General features: G+C 34.9%; 2 protein-coding genes across 2 annotated transcripts; both read left to right on the top strand.

Moving 5' to 3' along the window:
- The first annotated feature begins 6169 nt into the window (after window positions 1–6169).
- LOC131166621 (L-lactate dehydrogenase B-like) lies at window positions 6170–8117 on the top strand. The gene is made up of 2 exons (XM_058125204.1): window positions 6170–6692; window positions 8041–8117. The coding sequence occupies exons 1-2, from the start codon at window positions 6170–6172 to the stop codon at window positions 8115–8117; spliced, it is 600 nt and encodes a 199-aa protein (XP_057981187.1).
- Window positions 8118–8339: 222 nt separating this feature from the next.
- LOC131166619 (pEARLI1-like lipid transfer protein 3) lies at window positions 8340–8729 on the top strand. The gene has a single exon (XM_058125203.1). It carries the CDS (start codon window positions 8340–8342, stop codon window positions 8727–8729), a length of 390 nt encoding a protein of 129 aa, XP_057981186.1.
- The last annotated feature ends 17320 nt before the right edge of the window (window positions 8730–26049 follow it).

The following is a 26049-nucleotide window of genomic DNA, read 5'->3' as shown; positions in this document are numbered from 1 at the left end:
GACCCCCGATTAACAAGTTCTTTTTCAAACCGGTTTGGGTCCATCAAACCAGTCCTGGACCAGGTCATGTTTTGTTTCTTTGCTATTTTATTGTTTTTAACAGTTTAAAAATTCACAAAAAATCATAAAATTCACAAAATTTCCCAAAGATTCTAAAAATCACAAAAATTCAGAAACACTAAAAAAAAAAAAAATTCTAAAAAGACATTTTTGGGTCTTTATTTTCATTATTTTGCTTTAATTGTCTTTTTGTTATTTCAAAATTCGGGAAAAACATGAAAAATCATCAAAAATTCAAAATATTTAGAGGAAAATCTAAAAAATATTTTTGAGATTGAAAATCATTTTTGGCACTCTTTTCTGTTATGAATAAATTCCCAAAACCTTTCGGAATATTATTTTTCATATTTAGAAAATTTTACAAAAATTTCAAAATCCAAGGAGTGTATTTTTGTAAATGTTGCAGCCAAAAACTGAACGACCTTCACGATCCCTGATCACGACCACCTGAAAAGAGATAAATAAGCAAGGCTTGGAGGACCTGGGGTGTACTCCGGGGGATCGCTCCGATGCCTAAGTCAGGGATTGACTTGAGAGGTTTTTTATGCAACAGTAAAGTAGAGTTTAGAATGAGATACCTTAGCCTCTTCTCTGAATCCCTATTTATAGTGATGGAGTTTGACCCAAAGGTGATGTGCCATTTATTAGCGAATTATGGCGCAAACGTGAATCGCTCCAGTTGTTATAACGTTGGCGTAGATTGCTCTAGTCATCATGGAGTTGACGTCAATTGCTCTGCCTGAGCAGTTGACTTAGGTGGTAATTGCCCTCATCAATGCTGGGCTCTAGTCTCCTTTGGATTTATGGTAAGTGATATATTTGAGGTATATCAGTTGTCCCCCCTTCAGTTTCGAATTTTTGAAGCTGGCTTCCAAAGTTCGAAAGTTGTATTTTTTTTTTTGTCGAGCAGCTCTTCTTGAGGCATTTTGGGTTGCTTGTGGTTTCATGAGTCGCGCTCTTCTTTTGTCATTTTTGGCCTAATGAGCTGTGCTCATATTTTGGGCTGTTTTTAGGCCTCATGAGCGTTGCTCGTCAGTTGGGCCAATTCTTCTTTGCCTAATGAGTTGTGCTCATTTTTTGGGCAGTCTTCTGGCCTCACGAGCGTTGCTCATCAGTTGGGCTGATTCTTCCTTGCCTAATGAGTCGTGCTCATTTTTTGGGCAGTCTTCTGGCCTCACGAGCGTTGCTCGTCAGTTGGGCCGATTCCTTTTTGCCTAATGAGATGTGCTCATTTTTTGGGCAGTCTTCTAGCCTCACGAGTGTTGCTCGTCAGTTGGGCTGATTCTTCTTTGCCTAATGAGTCGTGCTCATTTTTTGGGTAGTCTTCTGGCCTCACGAGCGTTGCTCATCAGTTGGGCCGATTCTTCCTTACCTAATGAGCTGTGCTCATTTTTTGGGCTATATCTTCAGTAACATTTTGATAATTTATGATGCTGGGATGGTTGTTCAATTCGACAGGTTCTTGCAGTTTTAATTTCATTAGGGTTAAAATGTGAGTTATGGTATTTTCAATATCAGTTAGGATTCTTAATCGGCTCGAGATGGATTTGTTTCAAAGGGTTTGGATGTGTATGCACCAAGTGTTCGATCATTTATGGCAAAGGGAACTGCAAGTAAGCGTGCAATGTTATAGATTTCGCAGACTATTTTTGTGTTGTCTGTGTCATATGTGTGGTCTATAAACTCAGATTATTCAATTGTATCCCAGTTGATTCGTGAGTCCCATGTTGGATGAGGTTGTGAGTGCAATGGTAGATTGAAGTTTGAGATTGAGATCTGCGAGATGTCTACCATTGACGACGGTGATTTTGTTACTATTTGTTTTGATTATGGTGTGGATTGTTCAGCTGATTGGGCTCCAGGTGCTCAATAGAATGTCACTAAGGAGCTTGATTTTTCTGTTTGAGGTTTTGCCGATTGTAGTTGCTACAATTGTGCAATTTCAATGTGCGTTGTAATTTCAACTCAAATTCCCAATAGCAATTTCAAATTCACTATTCAGAGCACTGTTCAACGCACATGAATGTGCAAAAGTCATTATTGCCAAACCTATGGTGCATTCGGCCAACCCATTGGAATTTCAAAGTTTGGCTTTGTTTATTTGACTTGCAGTGCAGCTATCATGACCCCACTATGCATTTGGTGCATAGGTCATTGTTCAAATAATTAAATAACTTGAATATCCTATTAATTACTATTAGCCATTAAGATGGAGCTTTTCAAGGGTTGACACTATGACATCTATTTGTTTTTTTTTTTTTTTAGAATTATTATTGTATGATGGAGAAAAAATCATACCTTGAGAATAGGCACGTTAGCTACATAAATCTTGCGCATAGAAACATCAATTGTAGTTGGATTCATATTAGATCCGGAATTTCCCAATATCGCAAGCTGGGTCCCGGTTATTCGTCCGTCAATTTTATTACTTGGCTTTTTCAATGCGAGTAAAGCGTCATTGATGTGCTTGAACGTAATAAACCCGTACCCTTTACTTTTCCCAATGACCTTGCTACGAATCGTGACGGCCTCTTCGAGGTCACCGTAGGTGGAGAAGCAATTGTGGAGGTTCTTGATGGTAATGTCCCATCCAATTCCACGAATGAAGAGTTTGCACTGGGTAGGGTCCCAAATGGTGATGGATCGGACGACGTCGAGTATGTCTAGGTGTCGAACGGTGGCATTTCAGAAGATCTTAATTGAGCCAATGCATCGACCTTCAATTATCTGATGTAGTCATGATCAAGGATTGAAAGAGAAAATCTCTCAAGAAGTTCCCACAAACGGCGCCAACTGTTGCAGCCAAAAATTGAACGACCTTCACGATCCCTGATCACGACCACCTGAAAAGAGATAAATAAGCAAGGCTTGGAGGACCCGGGGTGTACTCCGGGGGATCGCTCCGATGCCTAAGTCAGGGATTAACTTGAGAGGTTTTTTATGCAACAGTAAAGTAGATTTTAGAATGAGATACCTTAGCCTTTTCTCTGAATCCCTATTTATAGTGATGGAGTTTGACCCAAAGGTGATGTGCCATTTATTAGCGAATTATGGCGCAAACGTGAATCGCTCCAGTTGTTATAACGTTGGCGTAGATTGCTCTAGTCATCATGGAGTTGGCGTCAATTGCTCTGCCTGAGCAGTTGACTTAGGTGGTAATTGCCCTCATCAATGCTGGGCTCTAGTCTCCTTTGGATTTATGGTAAGTGATATATTTGAGGTATATCAGTAAACTATTTTCTTGATTTTCCAATCCCGATGATTTAAAAGGGAGGCATGAGCTCTTCAGAGTATGGTATGCCTTGCTTATGAGGGAATACTTATATAATATTCATTTTGTACATTTCTTCACAATTTTTGAAAGGGAGTAATTTTCTAAGACTTATTAAGTTTATTTTGGGATTATTTTTTATTAATTAGTTACTGTTCGTAAGAACGGGTGCGTATTAGGAGGTGTAAATACCTTCCCCTCGTGTAACCGAACTCCCGAACTCGATGCTAATAGGGCAGACAGGTTCTGCCCTTAATTGGATAGTAATCGAGTTTTCTAACCACATTTCAAAAGGTTAATGACAACTTTATACACCATTGTTTTTTTTTTTTTTTTCATGAAAATCACATTTTCAAAATCCACACACCTCATTTCATTTATTAGTTGTCCCAAGTTCACGTCTGCGAAGTCGTGACAACTTGGCAACTCTGTTGGGGATGTTTGAGAGTCGAGCTAGTAATTAGTCAAAGATTATCCCAAAATTCAAATTTGATAAGCCTTTGCGAGTACTCCCTTTCATTTTTGTACAAATTGATAATTTGATTGTACATAGGTGAACAATTGTGTATATAGGATTAACTGTAAGTGCTTGACTTACTTTTGTGTTTGAATAAGCATGTAATTAGTTTTGAATGCTTTATTTCTATGGCTAAGTATGTGATTAAAAAAATAAAAATAAAAAGTACGAATAATTGTGAGTATTTTGTTAAGCATGTGATTAATTGTACATACTTTTACCCATGTGGTTACTTGTAGAGACCCGAAAAATATGAATAATAATAAAAACAAAGAAAAAGAAGGAATTTGGTTTGGTGTAGACCAAATCGTTGACGGTTTGGTGGTGGAGCAGAAAACCGTTGACGGTTTTGTCTAGCAGTGCTTAATAAAATAGGTCCTGCAGCTCATTTTTTTAAAAAAAGAAATCAAATCTCTCTCTCTCTCTCTTTCTCTCTCTCTCTCCTCTCTCTCTCTCTCTCTCTCTCTCTCTCTCTCTCTCTGTAACGACTTGCCTAATTTACCAAATATTTTTTTTTCTACATAATAGCATGCCAATAATCATGATAACCATAAACATAATCCACCCAGAGCCGTGGGTACTGGGGAATAAACCTATCATATATCACTGACACTCTAGTAGCGGTAAACATACATCATATACATAACAAACCAACCGTCCAAATACAATACCAGAGTTTTACAAACCTGTCATAAAAATATACACACATCCCAAAATGATCATAAAGTTCCCTAGGTCACTACCCAAAAACCCATCTAACCCTAGCATAGCGACTTACCCTTCTGGAAAGGTAGATCGGGTGACCACTAACACTGCAGAGCTTTATCCGCTCCTCTACCTAGATTCCCTAAAATGTTTTAGAGTTGGGGTGAGACACCTCTCAGTAAGGGAAATAAACTAATTTCAGTGTGTGGTAACATGGATATTTCACGTGTCATAAGCATATACTGTACATAAATCATATCTGAGAAATCTGTCTGATAAATATTGAATAAACATATTTGAAAGTAGTATACATGTCACGCTATATATATGTGCATGTAAAACATCTTATATCACTACATAATACGTGAAATAAATCTCAAGATGGATAACTAGCTCATGCCATGTATTACCACTACATGATTGGGTTGTGCGGCCCGAAGGCGGGACCCCTAGCACTGGCTGCCCGACCATGCTAGATCAATATAAGTCTGTAAGTACGATAGGCCTGCACCAACCAAGTACAGACTGTTAGGGGGACGTCTACAATTCTGCACTGAAGCTACATTGACTGCCAATCTCCCATAGCCCCTTGCGACATGTGGTAGCACTAACATAATCAGAAAACATATATAGCTACGGTACCGTACTGCTGAACTGAACTAAACTAAGCCATCCGGGTACTGATATCATATACTGTATTTCATATGTTGAATATAACCGTTTCACCATAATATCTAACGTAATAATATTTTCATAAAAATAACATATCTTTCATTACGGCCCTTGCGCCGACATTTCATATCATATAATATAAATTAATGGTCCTTACACCATTTTATATAAACTATGGTCCTTGCGCCATTTCACATAAATTACGGCTCCTGCATCGTTTCATAAATAACGGCTCTTGCGCTGTTTTATAAATTACGGCCCTTGTGCCGTTTCACATAAATTACGAAAAATATAATTCCTGTACTATTTTAACCATTTTCCAAAAACAATAATAGCATGAAAGTTCTGAAAACATAACATTTTGTCATCACATAAATCATAAGATTTTATACCCATGCCACGCAAATTAAACCATTTTCCCTGATAATATATATATAAACATTCCCTATAAAAAACAGTAATTTTTCCAAACATAATTTTATATCATACATAATTTTTGAAATAAAATGTTGTAGAATAATAAGAATTTCCATGAAAATGATATTAATCAAAATTGAATACATACATACATACATACATACATATATATATATATATATATATTCTAAACTTGAAAATACGAATTTTGAGTATTCAATTTGGATTAATATAAATTTTTTTTTAAAAAAATTGAATATAATTTAATCATACAATTTTGGGCAGACCCTTGTCATTAATAAATTTCCAGCTCATTAGCTTCAAGCACCAAAGTATTTGATATTTGGCAATTGTCTTTAGGCTTATCACTTTTAATAAGAGATTTATGTTTTTTTTATACCTCATTTGACTTTATAAAAAAAAACTTTTTTAGACATTTAGCAATATGTTATTTTAGCATGTCAAAACAAGCATTTTTTAATTAAAAAATAATTTTAAAATAATTTAATGATTAATAAATTGCATACATGAATTTCATAAATCACTTGAACATCCTAACATTAATTCTTTTTTTTTTTTCCCTATGTACAAAATTTGCAAAACTTATTAAGGCATACATTGTTGGGGAGCATGGTGATAGTTCAGTAGCACTGTGGTCTAGTATAAGCGTGGGAGGAGGTCCAATTCTAAGTTTCTTAGAGAAGCAACAGATAGCATTTGAGAAAACGACTCTTGAGAACATCCACAAAGAAGTGATTGAAAGTGCATACGAAGTTATTCGCCTCAAGGCTTACACCTCATGGGCCATTGGTTATTCATTGGCAAGCTTGGCTCGAACCATCCTTCGGGACCAAAGGAGGATTCACGTAGTCTCTGTCCTTGCCAAGGGCTTCTATGAAATCAATGGTGGTGATGTGTTCTTTAGCCTCCCAACGCAGTTTGGAAGGAATGGAGTTCTTGGTGTGACTAATATTCATATAACAGATGAGGAGGCTCAACAACTTCGAGAATCGCTATTGTACGGCTCTCTGTGGTGTAATATGGTGTTGGGTGATATTTGTCAAAGTTGTTTTACTATATGTATATATATATATATATATATATTTTCTTGTCTTGTAATGGAAGAAAGAAAAAGGAAAACAAAAGCTCAAGAGCAATCGGGCCTTAATGGTACTATCCATATTTAATTTTACATTTCCTTGGCATACATGATAAGCCCGAGGCACAAATATCACATCTTTCTTCAGGTGCAATGATCCCTTATCATTGAATTAAACGCGATCGATAGCTTCACTCGTTGACCAAACAATGAACAACATGGGATCAATCTTTCTATTTAAATGTGAAACCACATAGTGATTAAGACAAGCTAGAGGATTCCCCTTCACCTCTATATACGCATAAAATTTTCCATTAACTCTTAGTTTTCTCTTATACAAGTCTAATTTAGGCATTGAAGGGTTGTCACCAAAACATCCTTCTGCTGAATTTATATCAAATACCATTTCTTACAGGAGTAAGAGAAGATTGTGGCATGGTCATTGACATCCTTTTGTAAAAAGAAGATCTATTGCAATTATTCATGGTGGCTTACATATATATTGCAGTTACAATCATAGGAAAACATCTAACATTGCATTTAATTGATTGTTTGGTGGCTTTCAAGGATGCATACTTAGAGGAAAAATTACGAATTTTTTTTTGGATTGATAGAATTATTGACATCTTGTGATACCAAAGATGTTTTTCTTCTCTTTGAAAAAATGCCACACATACATTGTCAATAACTCAAAAAGAAATTTTGCATATTTTTGCCAATAAAGTGTATGTGTGGCCAGTGGTGCTACTTGTAATTAGGGAGATTGGTTGTGAATTTTTATTTTTTCTTTTTTTTTTACTATAGTTAATGAAGTGCGGAAAATTGTTTAAAGATTTTTTATGAGACAAGGATTTTTAGGGAACGCTTTTAAATATGGTTCACGTGAAAATACTCCATTGTACAATTTTTTGAACCCCAACTGAATTTTTTTTACAAGAATTAATGCACTTCTAATGTTCTTTCTAGTTATTATTGGGATATATAGAATTTTCAATGACAATGACATAATGGAGCATGGATTTTAAATGACTATGAATATGTTAACTATATTTATTCTTCAAACAATAACCTTAATTATTATTATTTGAAAGTAGTTAAATAAGTGTCCCCAACTATCTCATACCCCTTCTCACGCCCTCTTAGGCAGGTAAGAGCCCGAAACCTCAGACGAAAAATTTGCAAATCTAACAGTCGGAATGTCCTTGAAAGAACACCTCACCATGTTTTTCTCAAACAATTAACCATACAGAACTTTATCATACATGTCTTTGGTCAATTGGTACTATTAATTCATTACAGCTATATTTAAGCCATTGGGTCAGTCTGAATCTGTCCAATTTCAGCCTACGCGCCAAGCGAATCGCATGGCTGCCTGATCATCAGTACTCTTCATATCGCTTAATTCTCTTCTCTCCATCTATAAAAGCCCAAGCCCATCCCCTCCATTTCCCCACCACCACCCCTTCCCCAGTTGGAGACTGATAATCTCTACTACTTAACTTGATCATCCCAGCTTAGCCAGCTAGCTACCAATCCCAACCTAGCCTTGGGCCTTGAGCGTTCGGCGGTGGCCGGCCGGTGCATACACATCCCTAAACATGGCTTCTCCAAAGGCTGCGGCTGTTGATACAACCACTGCTGCCCTCATTTTCATCCTCTTGTTCGCGACGGCAAGCGGTTCGAGAGATATTGCTCACGCCTACAATACTCAAGACCCCGCGGCGGAGGCATCGTGCCCTCAGGACAGCATCAAGTTTGGGGTATGCGGCGGACTGTTGGATGACTTGTTGCACTTTGCAGTGGGAAACCCGCCGTCCGGCCCTTGCTGCTCCGTCCTCGAGGGACTCGCCGATTTCGAAGCTGCCATTTGCCTTTGCACTGCCTTTCAAGCCAATGTCCTTGGTGTCAACTTAGACATTCCCATTTCCTTGAACTTGCTCATGAATTACTGTGGGAGGAATGCACCAGTAGATTTCCAATGCGCCTAGATTCCATGTCTTTTATTTTTTATTTTTCAAGTATAGGTAGTAGAGGGGTTCAATCGTAAATTGATCGACTATTTGTGATGGGGATAAGGTAGTGCATTGGATACGATAGAAAAAGGAGGAAAATTAAGTTAGGTAAAAGGTTTTATCTAATTTTTTATTTTGTAGAATTTGAATTTGAATTTGAGTGGATTTAAATAAATTTAAATATAATTTTTTATGACATTTTATTCAAATTCAATCTCTCTCCAAATATATAAATAATAAATAAAAATAAATTTGTTTTATTTTTACAAAAGGTAACTAGTAGGAGAACAATTGATAAAAAGTTGAGAAGTAACATTTCATATATATATATATATATATATATATATATATATATTTGTTTGTTTATAATCATTTCTCTTTCCTTTCATGTTCTTCAACTCAAAAAATGAAATAGAAAAGTGAGTTTTTATTGTTCTTCTTCCATAGCCTTTTTTCTTGCATTTTTCTTTTATATAAATATATTTATTTTAAATAGGTACAACATTAAGAGAAGTGTTTCTTGGCAAGTCTTAACCTAATGCTTGTGCTGGTATGAGAAAGGTAAAAATAATAAATGGGTAAGGCTGTTTTTGTTTTTTAATGATTTAGAACTTCAACCTGAACCAAGCCTTTTAGATCCAATATGGGGAGATATTATACAAGGATTCTTCCCCTCCTCATGCCCGTTTACCTATATTTAGATGTTTAACATGTGACAAATTGATCATATATCCATTAAAAAACATATAAATAGGGGATCTATTTTCAATATGTTTAGAATTTAAGAAACAAGCACATGGATATGGGGAGGAGGAGGTCCATTGACCGTGTAAAGGTGTTATGTTCGGTCGGAGTTCAAAAAATTTGACCACTTCAAATTATATGTTAAAGTGATCTGAGTTTGGATTTGCACTCTTTAAGATTGAAAAATTGTTTGCCCTGACCTAACAAAAAATGACTAATGGATAGCCCCCAAAAGTTCATTGATTCATTTGGATTAGCGAATCTAGAATGTGCCAAATGAAAATCAAAATCCAAAACATATCTCGATGGTGTGTCATTTATTATACTACTCTATCAAATAGATTAATTCTATTGGACTTCATTATTATTATATGGTAGCATGAAGAGGAAGTTGCATATATATATATATATTAATTTGAGTTAAAAAATCATAATGCTGCTCGAATTTCACATCATCAATTATGATTGATGGCTTAAAAGATTATTGAACAAATCAAATAAAATAATTAATTAATTTAACATAAATATTTTGTAAGCCAAGAAGTTTTGGTGCTTGTGATCGATCAATTGAATATTAAACTTGTTGGGCTGCCGTGGAGACATCCAGTACAAGAAAAAAGGTTATTAGTTGTAGATGCCCCAATTTTAATCAGACCATTTTCAGGAAGACTCGGCATAATTGAAGTTAACCTTATCCCCAGGACTGGGAGGATCCAATTGAGTCCCTTTCAAAATCAAGTCCTTGAGTCTCGAGTTTTCGGTAATCAAGTCTCGGTTATTTTCAAAAATAAGTCCCATTTGTTTTCAATAATCGAATACCGTTATTTTCAAAAATGAGTCTCGAGTCTTCAAAATTGAGTGAGTTTCGGTTATTTTCAAAAAAGTGAGTCCCAGTACTTTTAAGTCGAGTCCCGGTATTTTCAAAATAAATCCCGGTTATTTTATTTTTTTTAAATTGAGTCTTTTAAACTTGAGTCTTTCGATTTGAGCCCCTTAATTTTTAAATTGAATCTTTCAGATTTTTGAATTGAGTCATCTAATTTTAAAATTAAATTCTTTAAATTTTATTGAGTCATTTTTATTAAATCGAGTCAGGATCCTTTTATTTTTGAGAATCAAGATTATTTTTAAACCCTACAGCCTTGACTCGACCTAAAAACGGTTGACCTCTTTTTCAAACCAGTTTGGGTCCATCGAACCGGTCCTAGACCAACTCATGTTTTGTTTCTTTGCTATTTTATTATTTTTAACAGTTTAAAAATTCACAAAAAATCATAAAATTCAAAAAAATTCTAAAAAATTCACAAAGATTCTAAAAATCACAAAAATTCAGAAACACAAAAAAATATTTAAAAAGACATTTTTGGGGCTTGATTTTCATTATTTTGCTTTAATTTTCTTTTTGTTATTTCAAAATTCATGAAAGACATAAAAAATCATCAAAAATTCAAAATATTTAGAGGAAAATCTAAAAAATATTTTTGAGATTGAAAATCATTTTTGGCACTCTTTTCTGTTCCGAATAAATTCCCAAAACCTCCCGGAATATTATTTTTCATACTTAGAAAATTTACAAAAATTTCAAAATCCGAAGAGTGTATTTTTGTAAACTATTTTCTCGATTTTCCAATCCCAATGATTTAAAAGGAAGGCATGAGCTTTTCGGAGTATGGTATGCCCCAGTTTTGAGGGAATACTTATATAATATTCATTTTGTACATTTCTTCACAATTTTTGAAAGAGAGTAATTTTATAAGGCTTATTATATTTATTTTGGGATAATTTTTTATTAATTAGTTACTGTTCGTAAGAATGAGGGCGTATTAGGAAGTTTAAATTCCTACCCCCCCCGGTGTAACCGAACTCCCAAACTCGACTGTCGCGATATCCCGGAGCGCATGTGCCCCGGGCGGCGAAATTAAAAATCGATTTTAATATTTTCAAGGAAAAATATGGAATGTCGGAGTCGCCACTAACCTTTTCGTGTGGTTAGAACACATGATTACTACCTTGTTAGGGGTAGAGTGGGTCTTCGTTACCAGAGCTGGGGTCGGGAGTTCGGTTACGCGAGGGGAAGGTACAAGCACCCCTTACGCGCCCGTTCTTACGAACGGTACCTAAATAATTTAGAATTATCCCTAAGTTAATTTAAAAAATCTTTAAATTACCTCTTTTATGAATTTATAAATACACATGAAAAATAAATAACTAAATAAATATAATATATACATATATATTCCCTTAGAGCTTAAAGGTACGTGAAGCCCGAAAGCTCATACCCTAGCATTAAAATCATAGGGATTAAAAATCAAAAATACTTTATAAAATACATTCCCAAATTTTAGAAATTTTATGGGTTTTCCTAAGTATGAAAATACTAGTTTGGGAGGTTTTGGATAATAGATATAATAAGTTAAACATAATAATAAAGATAAAAAATAGTAATAAATTAGAATATTAGGATACCACAATACATACTAATCAACATACCAAAACTAGCACAATACAAAATACTAGATATAAATATATGGTATTTGCTAAGATTCTAAACATACTATCATACTATAAGACTAAATATATAACACGAGTTAAAATATCCAACATACCAATAATAGTAGAATATAAAATATATAATATAGACTAAGATAATGACAATACCATAATATTAAAATACTACATGTACGTTATAAACAAAAATACTCAAACATACCATAATACACATGATCACGATAATAATAATAAATATCCACAAATACTATAATACGTAACAAATTACTATGACACTATATATACTAAAATAGCATGATACCAAAACACCAAATATATTATATTACCTAAAATATTAAACTTACCATAATAAATAATACATTATATATTAACATACTAAAAATATCATAATAATAAATATATAGTATTACTCAAGATGCTATATTAAAAGTTACCTCAAATACTAAATTAGATGTATGATGTTACTTATAAATCCTAAGTTGTTAAATACCTAATATGACTAACATTCTAGAATATTAAATACACATACAACTATAGTTCTAAAATACCACATATACTACAACTAATCTACTAAAAATCCTAACATGATATATAACATGACCAAAATTCTAAAATACTAATAATATAATATAAAGTTAACATACAATATAAGCATGAATAAAAAAAAAATATATCTTACACATTAGAACCACAACAAGATAACAACCCGAAATCAAAGAATACATATTACACATACCTGCATAAATAAATAATAAAAAAAAACTGAATATTAGATATTAGTAAGACCAAAACCAGAAGAGAAATAAATAAAAATACAATAACACAAAATGACGAAAATAAAATAAAATGGCATGTGTGTGTGTGTTCTGTACATGTGTGTGTGCGCATGTATATACAGCAGAGGCCGGAGAACTGGGGTTGGTGGCTGTTGTTGGTGCTCGCGATGGCTGGTGGGAGTAACGGCGACGGTGACGCCGTGCTGGGTTACTGGATGTGGAGAGTGGCCGGAACTGAGAGAGTTATCGGAGCGACAACAAACCTCTCGGCCACAAATGCAGGGTAGCTATGGTGGTAGAGACGTAGACGGAGATGATGGCGAACTGCGGGAATGAACAGATCTAGTCTGACAGCGGAAATGAACAGCGGGGGCGACAGCGATGGTGAGGGATATGGACGACGGCGACGGGGACGATGACGGAACTGCTGGGTTGTTGTTCCTACAGCCACTGCTAAGTCTTCTGCGTGCCGCAGTGCTCACGACGGTGTATGAGAGGCTGGTGTTGGAGGTTGGTGGGCGTACGTTGGTGCTCGGTTGCTGGCTTGGCTGTGGGAGGCTACCGGAGTTGATGGGGTGCAGTGGTGTGGTGACAGAAGTATGATGACGGAGCTGCTGTGTGGAGAATAGAATAAGTGAGATAGAGGGTGGTGGTTGCAGGTGAGGCTGGGAAAAAGGCGTTGCCGCGGGAGAGATGCGTGAGGTAGAGATGAGGATGAGAGCTAGGGCTTTTTTTTTGTCCTCTCCATGCGCCGCCTATCGGTTGTGCTGCCCCCTGCCCCCCTTATATAAAAAAAAATTTTGAAAACCCTAAAAAAAAACTTCCTTTTTTGATTTTATTTTCCTTTTTTTTTTTGCTTTTATTCTTATGGTAATAATGAAAATAGAAATAATAATAATAATAATTATTATAGTAATAATATAAGGATAATAATAATAATAACATCAATAAGGTAATAATAATAATAAATAATAATAATACTACTACTAATAGTAAATAATAATAAATAATTATAGTAAAAATAAAAATAATAAAGATACTATCAGTAAAATAATAATAATAATAATAATAATAATAATACTAATAAAAATAAAGTAATAATACTAATATTAAAAGTAATAACTAATAATAATAATAATAATAATGATAACATTACTAATAAAAATAAAGATAATAAAAATAATAATAACCAAAATAAGATACTAATGCTAATAATAATAATAATAATAAGGTAAAAATAAATAAATAAAAATAATAGTAATAATAATCCAGAATAATTATAGTAAATTAATAATAATAATAATAATAAATAATAAAAATAATTATAAGAAAGTAATAATAAAATAACGATAATAAAAATACTAATAATAATAAAATAATAAAAGGGAACCCCTTGTTCTATTTGGTTAGGGCAAAAATAAGGTGTCTACATCGACACTGGTAGTGCAGATCGATTCAACCCTTAACTGGGTAGTAATCAAGTGTTCTAACCACACTTCAAAAGGTTAGTGACGACTTTATATATCATTGTTTTTTCATGAAAATTACATTTTCAAAATCCACACACCTCATTTCATTTATTAGTTGTCCCAAGTTCACATCTGTGAACGTCGCGACAGCTTGGCAACTCTACTGGGGATATTTGAGAATCGAGCTAGTAATTAGTCAAAGATTATCCCAAAATTCAAATTTGATAAGCCTTTGTGAGTACTCCCTTTCATTTTTGTACAAATTGATAATTTGATTGTACATAGGTGAACAATTGTGTATATAGGATTAATTGTAAGTGCTTGACTTACTTTTGTGTTTAAATAAGCATGTAATTAGTTCTAAATGCTTTATTTCTATGGCTAAGTATGTGATTAAAAAAATAAAAAATAAAAATAAAAATAAAAATAAAAATAAAAGTACGAATAATTGTGAGTATTTTGTTAAGCATGTGATTAATTGTACATACTTTTAACCATGTGGTTACTTGTAGAGACCTGAAAAATATGAATAATAATAAAAACAAAGAAAAAGAAGGAATTTGGTTTGGTGTGGACCAAACCGTCGACAGTTTGGTGTAGACGAGCAGAAAATCGTCGACGGTTTTGTCTAGCAGTGCTTAATAAAATAGGTCTTGCAATTCATTTTTTTTAAAAAAGAAATCAAATCTCTCTCTCTCTCTCTCTCTCTCTCTCTCTCTCTCTCTCTCTCTCTCTCTCTCTCTCTCTCTCTCTCTCTCTCTCTCTCTCTCTCTGTAACGACTTGCCTAATTTACCAAATATTTTTTTTTCTACATAATAGCATGCTAATAATCATGATAACCATAAACATAATCCACCCAGACCTGTGGGTACTGGGGAATAAACTTGTCATATATCACTGACACTCTAGCAACGGTAAACATACATCATATACATAACAAACCAACCGTTCAAATACAATACCAGATACATATATCCTAAAATGATCATAAAGTTCCCTAGGGTCACTACCCAAAAACCCATCTGACCCTAGCATAACGACTTACCCTTCTGGTAAGGTAGATTGGGTGACCACTAACGCTGCAGAGCTCTATCCGCTCCTCTACCTGGATTCCCTAAAATGTTTTAGAGTTGGGGTGAGACACCTCTCAGTAAGGGAAATAAACTAATTTCAGTGTGTGGTAACATGGGTATTTCATGTGTCATAAGCATATACTGTACATAAATCATATCTGATAAATCTGTTTGATAAATATTGAATAAACATATTTGAAAGTAGCATACATGTCATGTTATATATATGTACATGTAAATCATCTTATATCATTGCATAATACATGAAATAAATCCCAAGATAGATAACTAACTGATGCCATGTATTACCCCCACATGATTTGTAACGACCCTAAATTTCTTAATATAAAATGTCACATAATAGATAAAATGGTCAACCTGAACCCGTGGGTAACGGGGACACCTGTCAATCACAGTGGAAATCTAAGCAGCAGCAATCATAAAATTGAAATCATCCATTCATCAAGCATAACACCAGAGTTTATTACAACATCATAATACTGTAATTTTTATATATCCTCATAAACATCAAAATAACTCTAGGGTCAAACACAAAATAATTCTGACCCTAGTACAAAAATCTTACCCTCCTAACAGGGTAATATCCCTAACTCAATGGCGGCCACGACCCACCGGTCACTCAGGATCTCCTAAAAAATTAATTAATGTTGGGGGTGAGACACATCTTAGTAAGGGAAAATAAACTAAATACAGCTGTGTGGCAATATGAACATTTAATGCAATTATACATATACAGTACATTTCATATTTCTATAAACATTTAACACAACATACTGAATAATCATATACTTTCATAATTGCTGATAAATCATATCGTACGTAAACATCTGTTATACTGATAATACTGAAAACATACCCACGATGAATAATTAGTTAATGTCATGTATTACCCCCCATGACGGGTTGTGCAGCCCGAAGGCGGGACCAGACAATGGCTGGCCGATCACTGCCGAATCAAATATGTCTGTAAGTACGATGAGTCTGCCACAGCCTGGTTCGGACTGCCAGGTGGACGTCCACACTATACTGAAAGCCACATCGACTATCCATCTCCCACCCCCTCGTGGCGTGGTTAGCACTAATCTGAACATAGATATCTGATCTATATAGCTACGGTACCCGAGCCCCTAAACTGAGCTAAACTAACATCTGGGTTCTGATAACATATAATACATGATCATATATAACATCATTACGGCCTCGTGCTGAACATATCGTAATTAAGGCCTCGTTCCGATACGACCTTGTGCCGAACATATCATAATTACGGCCACGTGCCGAACTCATTTCAAGTATATACATTCTAAAAATAAATCAATTATCATGTATTCGTCAAAATCATCATAACATCACATATCTTTTCATAATACCTGAAAACATACTTTGCTCATAAAATCTTTCATATCATAATACGTTTCATGTAAGATAATATTCATGCCACACATGCGCTATATAAAATCATACTTCTTATTCAAAAATTTTAATTCTCTGGCATCTCATACATACATATACATTTCAACATAATAGCAGTATTTCTCAAACGTACATTTCAACCATAATATACAAATATAACATATGCTTTTCTGAAACTAAATTTACTCATAAATAATAATAATTTGTATGAAAAGTAACTGCTTTAGTTTATTCCCTTACCTGGCTACTGAGAAAAGCCCCTATAAACTTTAATCTCACACCGGTAAGGTTTCTTGATCAATACCCTGAAATGAAAACTTCCAGTATTAAAATTAAGTATTTCTACGTGTACATCATTTCCTATAACTTTCGTAAGACCAAATTTGGCTTAAAAAGCCTTACCTCAACTCAAAGATGATTTCTAACTTACTTTCACCAACGATCCGCTCCGGCAGATTTGGAGAAAACTTCCCCAGGAGCATTGTGGTGACTTTAGAATGTTGAACCGGTGTAAATTCGGCCCAAAATTGATGAAAGAGAGAGAAAGAACTGAAGAGGAGAGAGAGAGGGCGAAGGTTGCTTAATAATGAAGTTAAAAATCCAGATTTTTCTATTTATAGAACTGGATTCGTCGACGAGCCACGTCTTTCGTCGAAAAATCCTTCAATAATTTCGTCAACGAAATTCAGTCCTCGTCAACGAAATTCAATCGGCTCAAAACTCTCTCTGTATTTCTTCGTCAACGAAATTCAGCTTTTGTCGATGAATTTTCTTAAGCCCGCGTTGATGAATCTCTTGTATTCGTCGACGAAGTCTTGATGATTTCTTTTTGGTTTTTCCTTCCAATAATGCAATGTCGTTAATGAATGCTAAGTCGACTTCCTTCCTCTATTACCGTTTCCATTTCCCCTCCTCTTATTATTTAAATCTCATTATTATTCGGGTTGTTACATGATTGGGTTGTGCGGCCTGAAGACGGGACCTAGCACTAGCTGGCTGACCATGCTAGATCAATATAAATTTGTAAGTACGATGGGCCCGCACCACCCTGGTCCGGACTGTCAGGGAGACGTCTACAATTCTGCACTGAAGTCACATTGAGTACCAATCTCCCACAGCCCTTTGCGGCATGTGGTAGCACTAACATAATCAGAATACATATATAGCTACGATACCGCGCTGCTGAATTGAACTAAACTAAGTCATCCGGGTACTGATGTCATATACTGTATTTCATATGTTGAATATAACCGTTTCACCATAATATCTAAGATAATAATATTTTCATAAAAATAACATATCTTTCATTACGACCCTTGTGCCGACATTTCATATCATATCATATAAATTAATGGCCCTTAAGCCATTTTATATAAACTATGGCCCTTGCACCATTTCACATAAATTACGACCCTTGCGCCGTTTCATAAATTACGGCTCTTGCACCGTTTTATAAATTATGGCCCTTGCGCCGTTTCACATAAATTACGAAAAATATAATTCCTATACTATTTTAACCATTTCCCAAAAACAATAATGGCATGAAAGTTCTGAAAACATAATATTTTGCCATCACATAAATCATAAGATTTTATACCCATGCCACACAAATTAAACCATTTTCCATGATAATATATATATATAAACATTCCCTATAAATAACAGTAATTTTTCCAAACATAATTTTATATCATACATAATTTCTGAAATAAAATGCTATAGAATAATAAGTATTTCCATGAAAATTTTGACTTAATTTATTCCCTTACCTGGCTTACTGAGATGCCTACACAGTTCAATCTTGAGCCCGTGGCATTTCCAACACAAAATCTATAATTTTCATTTCCCCAGAACATTCAACATAATTTCCATAAAACATTTCCTAGGCTCCCAATAATCTAAATAAATTGTTAAACTTCAAAATAATCAAATTACCTTGGTTTTCCTGAACTATGCCCGCAGGGTCCCGAAATTACACCCGCAGCGCCTACCTGAGCCTTGAATCAAGAATCCTAATTTCATTAAATCAAATCTAAATAAAATACTATTTTAATATTTTCTAAGCCCATAAATTCTAAATAAATAATTATACCCTCAAATATAACCAATTTACTTAATTCCCCAAATTCCACTCTCGCTTTGGAATGGTGTTTAGGAAACCCAAATTGAAAATTTACTCCAGTCAAAATGATGACGATCGCGACTAGGACCTCGTGGTGGTGCCCGATTATCGATTTGGCTTAAAATCTAAGGAGAAATTGAGAAAATAGGGAAAGATTACCTTATCCAAGGAATGGTGCCTACGCCGCACCTATGACAAATTCATTCCGGTAGAAATGTTGGTGGCGGAACTAGGAACCCAACGGTATTTTCGGTTTTTCAATCGACTGAATATTTGCTAAGAAATTGAGGAGAGAGGGAGAGGAGATGAGAAGAGTACAGAGAGAGAGAGAGAGAGAGAGAGAGTGGACGTTATGCTTATTTCCTGAGGAAGATTCAGGAAGATTTGATATAAATAAATAAATAAATATATATATATATATATAACTTTTATTATTATAATATCATATACTTATATATATAGGTATGTATGTATATCATTTTAATTATTTAATTAATTAATCCAATTTAATAATTAATTAATAATTAATATTTAATAATAATTATTATTATTTTCCACACTTCTATGCATATAATTTTTTTTGGGCTTTACATTATCCTCATAAAAATTTCGTCCTCAAAATTTTTTAAATACAACCCCAAGTAAAATCCATCGTTAACCTACCAAGTTTTAAGTTAATCCTTTAAACAACTATATTAAAATTGGTAACTAATATAAATCGATGGATGATACATTCTATCCTAATACACCTTGCTTTAGCACCAACACTCCACAACTTCAATTTTCATCTCCAATCTTCCAAAAATCTAACCTCGTCATAACTTTAGAAGAACCAATAGATAATTATCTTTTGATTGTGACATGACCCAAAAATTTCGTATTAGTTGTCTAGAACCCACATTTTCTATTTAGCATGTAATTGATGCTCTCATAGTTTTTGTAAAATTAATCACAAATGTTATTCATGTCATCTTGAGTCTTTAAATACCCCAAAAATCATCCATAAAAATTACAATACACTGATCCAAGTATGGTTGAATGACTTGATCCATTATATCTATGAAAATGTAAAATGTATTGATAACCGTCAATTAGTAACACTAGAAACTTATAGTGATCTTACTGTGTACTCAATTCTGTCTTTGGAGTGTATAATTTCCAATTCTTACTGTAACGTGATTCAACTTCCAATGATTAATGCATAACCTCAAGACCTCATTATGTCTATTAGTGAATAACACAAGTGCAACCTATAATGACATACTAGGTCGAACGGATTCCTTGTTAAGGAAATCTTCTAGTTGCACACTAAGTTGCTTTAGTTTAGTTAATATCATTCTATATGAAATAGTTGACATAGCTTCGTTCTTAACACCAAATCAATATTAATTTCAATATCCTCTAAGAGGTAACCTCAATAAATCATCTGAGAAGAATATCTAAAAATTCATTACCTATGGGTAAAGAAGTTTGGAATTCATTAACTCGTATATTTCTTTCATTGCTGCTACAAACCTCAGACATGTACCCAAATTCACAAGCTCTCAAGATGGAGGGAAACCACCACTCCATTTGAATCTCTGAGTACTACTTCTGTTCGGAAATAATCAACTAGGTGTATGATCAATAGATAACCACCAATGGTTAGCCTCATTTTAAATAAAGAACTTGTAATGATGACTTATACTCATCAATGATCATACCTGCTGAGACATCTCAAACCAGGACGTGTAATCATTTACTTATCAGATCAATGTATAAAAGGCACTTCAAAATTCTCATCATAACTTTGTAATTCGTTTAAGTAAAAATTATATGAGCTTCTAAACATTCCCTAGAATTCTAATCATCAAATTCCTTTTCAATGCCAAACTAATACACAGGCTTACACTTTTAAATCAAGGTAAGGTATCATTTTCCTACTAAATTGGTTCCTAGATTTTTCTTGCTTCCAATAGTTTTAAGATTCCACTTTTGGCTTATGTTGGCATACGTTGAATATCAAAATATAGTTGAAAAATATCCTCAATGAAAAACAGGGATTGCAATTATGGCAAGTCTAAGTCCTAGTATACTGACTTCAAATCAACCATTACCTTGCTCCAATGACTGGACAAATATGCAATAAACACGTACCTTGGTTTTCGGTACAAAATACATTACAAATAAAGTTGTTTAATTAGCTATGATTAGTGATCAAATATTTTCTGGCAGCACAAATCTTGTGTGGAATGGACCAGGAAGGAAAGGGTGACGTTTATTTGTACAAGAGAGTTGCTAATGGAAGAAAAATCAAATTCTGAGGATGGCCTCAAAAGCCACAATCAATTATAGACAACAACAGAAAACTCCACATTAGGCTGTATACAAATCAAATCCCAATCGAGCCAATGCTTAAGCGGTTAAATTAGTGTCCTATTGTCAAGTAGGATTCGCATATGATAGAGTAAAAAAATAAAGCTTAAGGTCCTAGCATGTATGGTTTTCCTTCTGGATGGTAGATTGCTAAGGTCCAATTATCATTATGATTTTTCTTTTAGGTAAGTTGCTAAAGGTGATTCGGTTAGGTGTTATTTGATTCAAAAGATCCTTCAGATTACTTGGCAATGTGATGCCCATGACATCTTATTCTCAGGTTTGTTTTCAGGTTATGGTGATAACATCACTTACTAGGGAATAAAAAATTTCCACAGAACATAGAAGTCAAATTGTTGCCCACTTAGTATCTTACACTCTTATGGCATCTTAATTTCAGGATTAAACAGTCTCCACTATTTTGGCTGACTTATGGAAATATGAAATTATGTAGCCAATGCACATTCTCATCAACCCATCTTTCTTTTTCACAACCAATATTGGCGCTTTCCAGGGTGACACACTGGGCCTGATAAACGCCTTATCCAACAGTTCCTACAACTGTTCCTTTAACTTTTTTAACTCTACCGGTGTCATTCTGTACGGCGCCTTCGAAATCGGCGTTGTCCCTGGAATTAGATCAATAGTAAATTCTACCTCACGTTGAGGAGGTAGTCCCGAAAAATTCTCAGGAAATACATAAGGAAAATCCCTCACTACCAGGATATCCTCTAATATCAACTCCCCTTTTGGTATTTCCTTCACACAGTCCACAAATCCCTGACAACCCTCCAACAACAACCTCCTCACCTGAATGGCGGATAGCAACTGTGGTGGGACTTGCACACATGACCCCACAAATCTATACTCCTATCCTCTTGGAGGTCCGAACACTACCTCTTTCTAATAATAGTTAATACTGGCCTAATTGACAGCGAGCCAGTCCATTGCCAAGATCAAAATAAACTAGTGCCTATAAAGCATTACAAGACCAGCAGACAATATCCTTACCCAAATATTCCCTGGACCATCCTTAAACACCCTTCTACATTTTACCATTGTTCCTATTGGTGTGGCTACAAATAATTTGATGTCTAACAATTAAGTTCTCATCTTACACAGTCTGATATATTCCCAAGAAATAAATGAACACATTGCTTCTAAATCACACAAAGCAATAATTTTAACTGAAATTATAACTTTACTACCTATCACCATGTCTCCTGCCGCCTCAGTATCTCCCGGCGTCAGTACATAAACTTGCGCTAGAGCAGTATTCATCTGCTGTTTGCCTCGAGGTGCCTAATAGCCTCCTCTATATGGTTGAGGAGCAGCAGCTATCACTGGAGGTACCTGACAGTTTCTCAAAATATGTCCAGACTGATAGCACTGATAACATACAACCTCCCTCAGTTGGCACTCTCCTGGGTGTCTCCTGTAGCATCTAGGACAAGGAGGTGGCATTGGTCTATCTTTCACTGCTCAACCTCCCATCCCCTATCTTTGACCTCCTCTACTATCCTACCTCTTCCACAGCTCCCGGCAGAACCCTACCTGAAAATCTGGAGGCGCGACCTCTCTATAGGCCACTCTCAATCACTGTGGCTCTATCAACTATCTCTGAAAATTTTGGGCCTAGAAACCTACAACCTACTCATAAAATCCCTGGATCAGGCCCTCCCCAAACTTTCTTACTTTTCTTTCCTCACCCGACACCAAATACAGGGCAAACCGGAACAGCTTGACAAATTTAGCTGCATACTGTTGTATCATCATCTACCCCCGCATCTAGTGCAGAAACTCTACTGCCTTCGCACTTCTAACAGTAGCGGGGAAGTACCATTCAACAAAAATCTCCTTTAAGCAGCTCCATGTTACCACTACAGGGTCAGGTTTCTACTCTTCTAATAGTCTCGCGGATCTCCACCAACGTTTTGCTTCCCTAGTCAACTTGAACGTTGCAAACAACACTTCCTGCTCATCTGTACATGAAAACACTGCTAACATGTCCTCAATATCCTGGACCCAATTCTCAATCACGAGTGGGTCAGCCCCCTTCCAGAAAACGACGGGGCTTTATATGCGTGAAATGCTCAATCGTGCAGCTTTATTCCCCTAAACTCCTAGTCATTTCTACCATCACTTATTGGGTGACGCTACGTAATACCACAAATACACTTAACACACTAGGATCCAAAAATAATCTTCTATGACTATTCATTTTATCATCCTCAATCCCAATTTAGGATTCAATCCTACCACTCCGAAATAAGAACCAGCGATAGTATCCATGGTTCTCCTGAAATCGTCAGCCTATGAAAAACACAGAAACAGCCACGGAACTCTTGCCTCTAAGCCGCAAGATAAAACCCTAAATTCCCAATCTCATCCTCTAAAAATAACTTATATTTCAATCTACCCATCTCCTACTCTCATCAAAATCCATTCCTATAGTCTAGTATTGTTTCCGCTGCACTCTAAAGTCTACAGAATCTAGCAACCTAGGCTCTAATACCAAACTGTAACGACCCACCTAATTTACCAAATATTTTTTTTCCACATAATAGCATGCCAATAATCATGTTAACCATAAACATAATCCACCCAGACCCGTGGATACTAGGGAATAAACTTGTCATATATCACTGACACCCTAGTAGCGGTAAACATACATCATATACAAAAAAAACCAACTGTCCAAATACAATACCAGAGTTTTAAAAACCCATCATAAAAATATACACACATCCCAAAATGATTATAAAGTTCCCTAAGGTCACTACCCAAAAACCCATCTGACCCTAGCATAACGACTTACCCTTCTGGCAAGATAGATCGGGCGACCACTAACACTGTAGAGTTCTATCCGCTCCTCTACTTGGATTCCCTGAAATGTTTTAGAGTTGGGGTGAGACACCTCTCAGTAAGGGAAATAAACTAATATCAATGTGTGGTAACATAGATATTTCACGTGTTATAAGAATATACTGTACATAAATCATATTTCAGAAATCTTTCTGATAAATACTGAATAAACATATTTGAAAGTAGCATACATGTCATGCTATATATCTATACATGTAAAACATCTTATATCGTTGTATAATAAGTGAAATAAATTCCAGGATGGATAGCTAGCTGATGCCATGTATTACCCCCATATGATTGGGTTGTGCGGCCCGAAGGCGAGACCTAGCACTGGCTGGCTGACCATGCTAGATCAATATAAGTCTGTAAGTACGATGGGCCCACCCCACCTTGTTTTGGGATGCCAGGGGGACGTCTACAACTCTGCACTAAAGCCACATCGATTGCCAATCTCCTACAGCCCCTTGCGGATGTGGTAGCACTAACATAATCTGAATACATATATAGTTATGGTACCATGCTGCTGAACTAAACTAAACTAAGTCATCCAGATATTGATATCATATACTGTATTTCATATGCTGAATATAACCGTTTCACCATAATATCTAACATAATAATATTTTCATAAAAATAACATATCTTTCATTACGACCCTTGTGCCGACATTTCATATCATATCATATCATATAAATTAATGACCCTTACACCATTTTATATAAACTATGGCCCTTGTGCCATTTCACATAAATTACAGCCCTTGCGTCATTTCATAAATTACGACTCTTGCATCATTTTATAAATTACATCCCTTGCGCCGTTTCACATAAATTACGAAAAATATAATTCCTATACTGTTTTAACTAATTCCCGAAAACAATAATAGCAGGAAGGTTATGAAAACATAACATCTTGCCATCACATAAATCATAAGATTTTATACCCATACCACAAAAATTAAACCATTTTTCCTAATAATATATATGTATGTATATATATAAACATTCCCTATAAACAACAGTAATTTTTCCAAATATAATTTTTTATCATACATAATTTCTGAAATAAAATGTTGTAGAATAATAAGTATTTTCATGAAAATTCTAACTTAATTTATTCCCTTACCTAACTTATTAAGATGCCCACACAGTTAAATCCTGAACCCGTGGCATTTCTAACACAAAATCTACAATTTTCATTTCCCTAGAACATTCAACATAATTTTCATAAAATATTTCCTAAGCTCCCAATAATCTAAATAAATTGTTAAACTCCAAAATAATTAAATTACTTTGGTATTCCTAAACTATGCCCACAGGGTCCCGAAATTACACCCGCGGCGCTTACCCGAATCCTGAATCAAGAATCCTAATTCCATTAAATCAACCCTAAATAAAAATATTATTTTAATATTTCCTAAGCACATAAATTCCAAATAAATAATTATACCCTCAAATATAACCAATTTACTTAATTCCCTAAATCCCACTCTTGCTTTGGAATAGTGCCTAGGAAACCCAAATTGAAGATTTACTCCAGCCAAAATGACGAGGATCACGACTAGGATCCCGTGGTGGTACCCAATTGTCGATTTGGCTGAAAATCTAAGAAGAAATTCAGAAAATAGGGAAAGATTACCTTATCCCAGGAATAGTGCCTACACCTCTCCTATGACAAATCAGTTCCGATAGAAATGTCGGTGGTGGAACTAGGAACCCAACTATATTTTTGGTTTTCCGATTGACCGAATATTTGTCGATAAATTGAGGAGAGTGGGAGAGAAAATGAGGAGAGTACACAGAGAGAGAGAGAGAGAGAGAGAGAGAGAGAGAGAGAGAGAGAGAGAGAGTGGACGTTCTGCTTATTTCCTAAGGAAGATTTGATATGAATATATATATATATATATTTGATATGAATATATATATATATATATATAGCTTTTATTA

Source organism: Malania oleifera, chromosome 10 (genome assembly GCF_029873635.1).
Source record: "Malania oleifera isolate guangnan ecotype guangnan chromosome 10, ASM2987363v1, whole genome shotgun sequence".
In the NCBI taxonomy this organism is placed as follows: domain Eukaryota; kingdom Viridiplantae; phylum Streptophyta; class Magnoliopsida; order Santalales; family Ximeniaceae; genus Malania; species Malania oleifera.
Note: the sequence above shows the minus strand (reverse complement) of the source record. Positions and strands in the feature narration are given on the sequence as shown.

Coding starts and splice junctions, on each gene's coding strand:
- LOC131166621 (XM_058125204.1), top strand. CDS start 6,170: ATGAATTTCATAAATCACTTGAACATCCTAACATTAATTCTTTTTTTT. Junction 6,693..8,040: donor GTGGTGTAATATGGTGTTGG/GTGATATTTGTC, acceptor AATTCATTACAG/CTATATTTAAGCCATTGGGT.
- LOC131166619 (XM_058125203.1), top strand. CDS start 8,340: ATGGCTTCTCCAAAGGCTGCGGCTGTTGATACAACCACTGCTGCCCTC.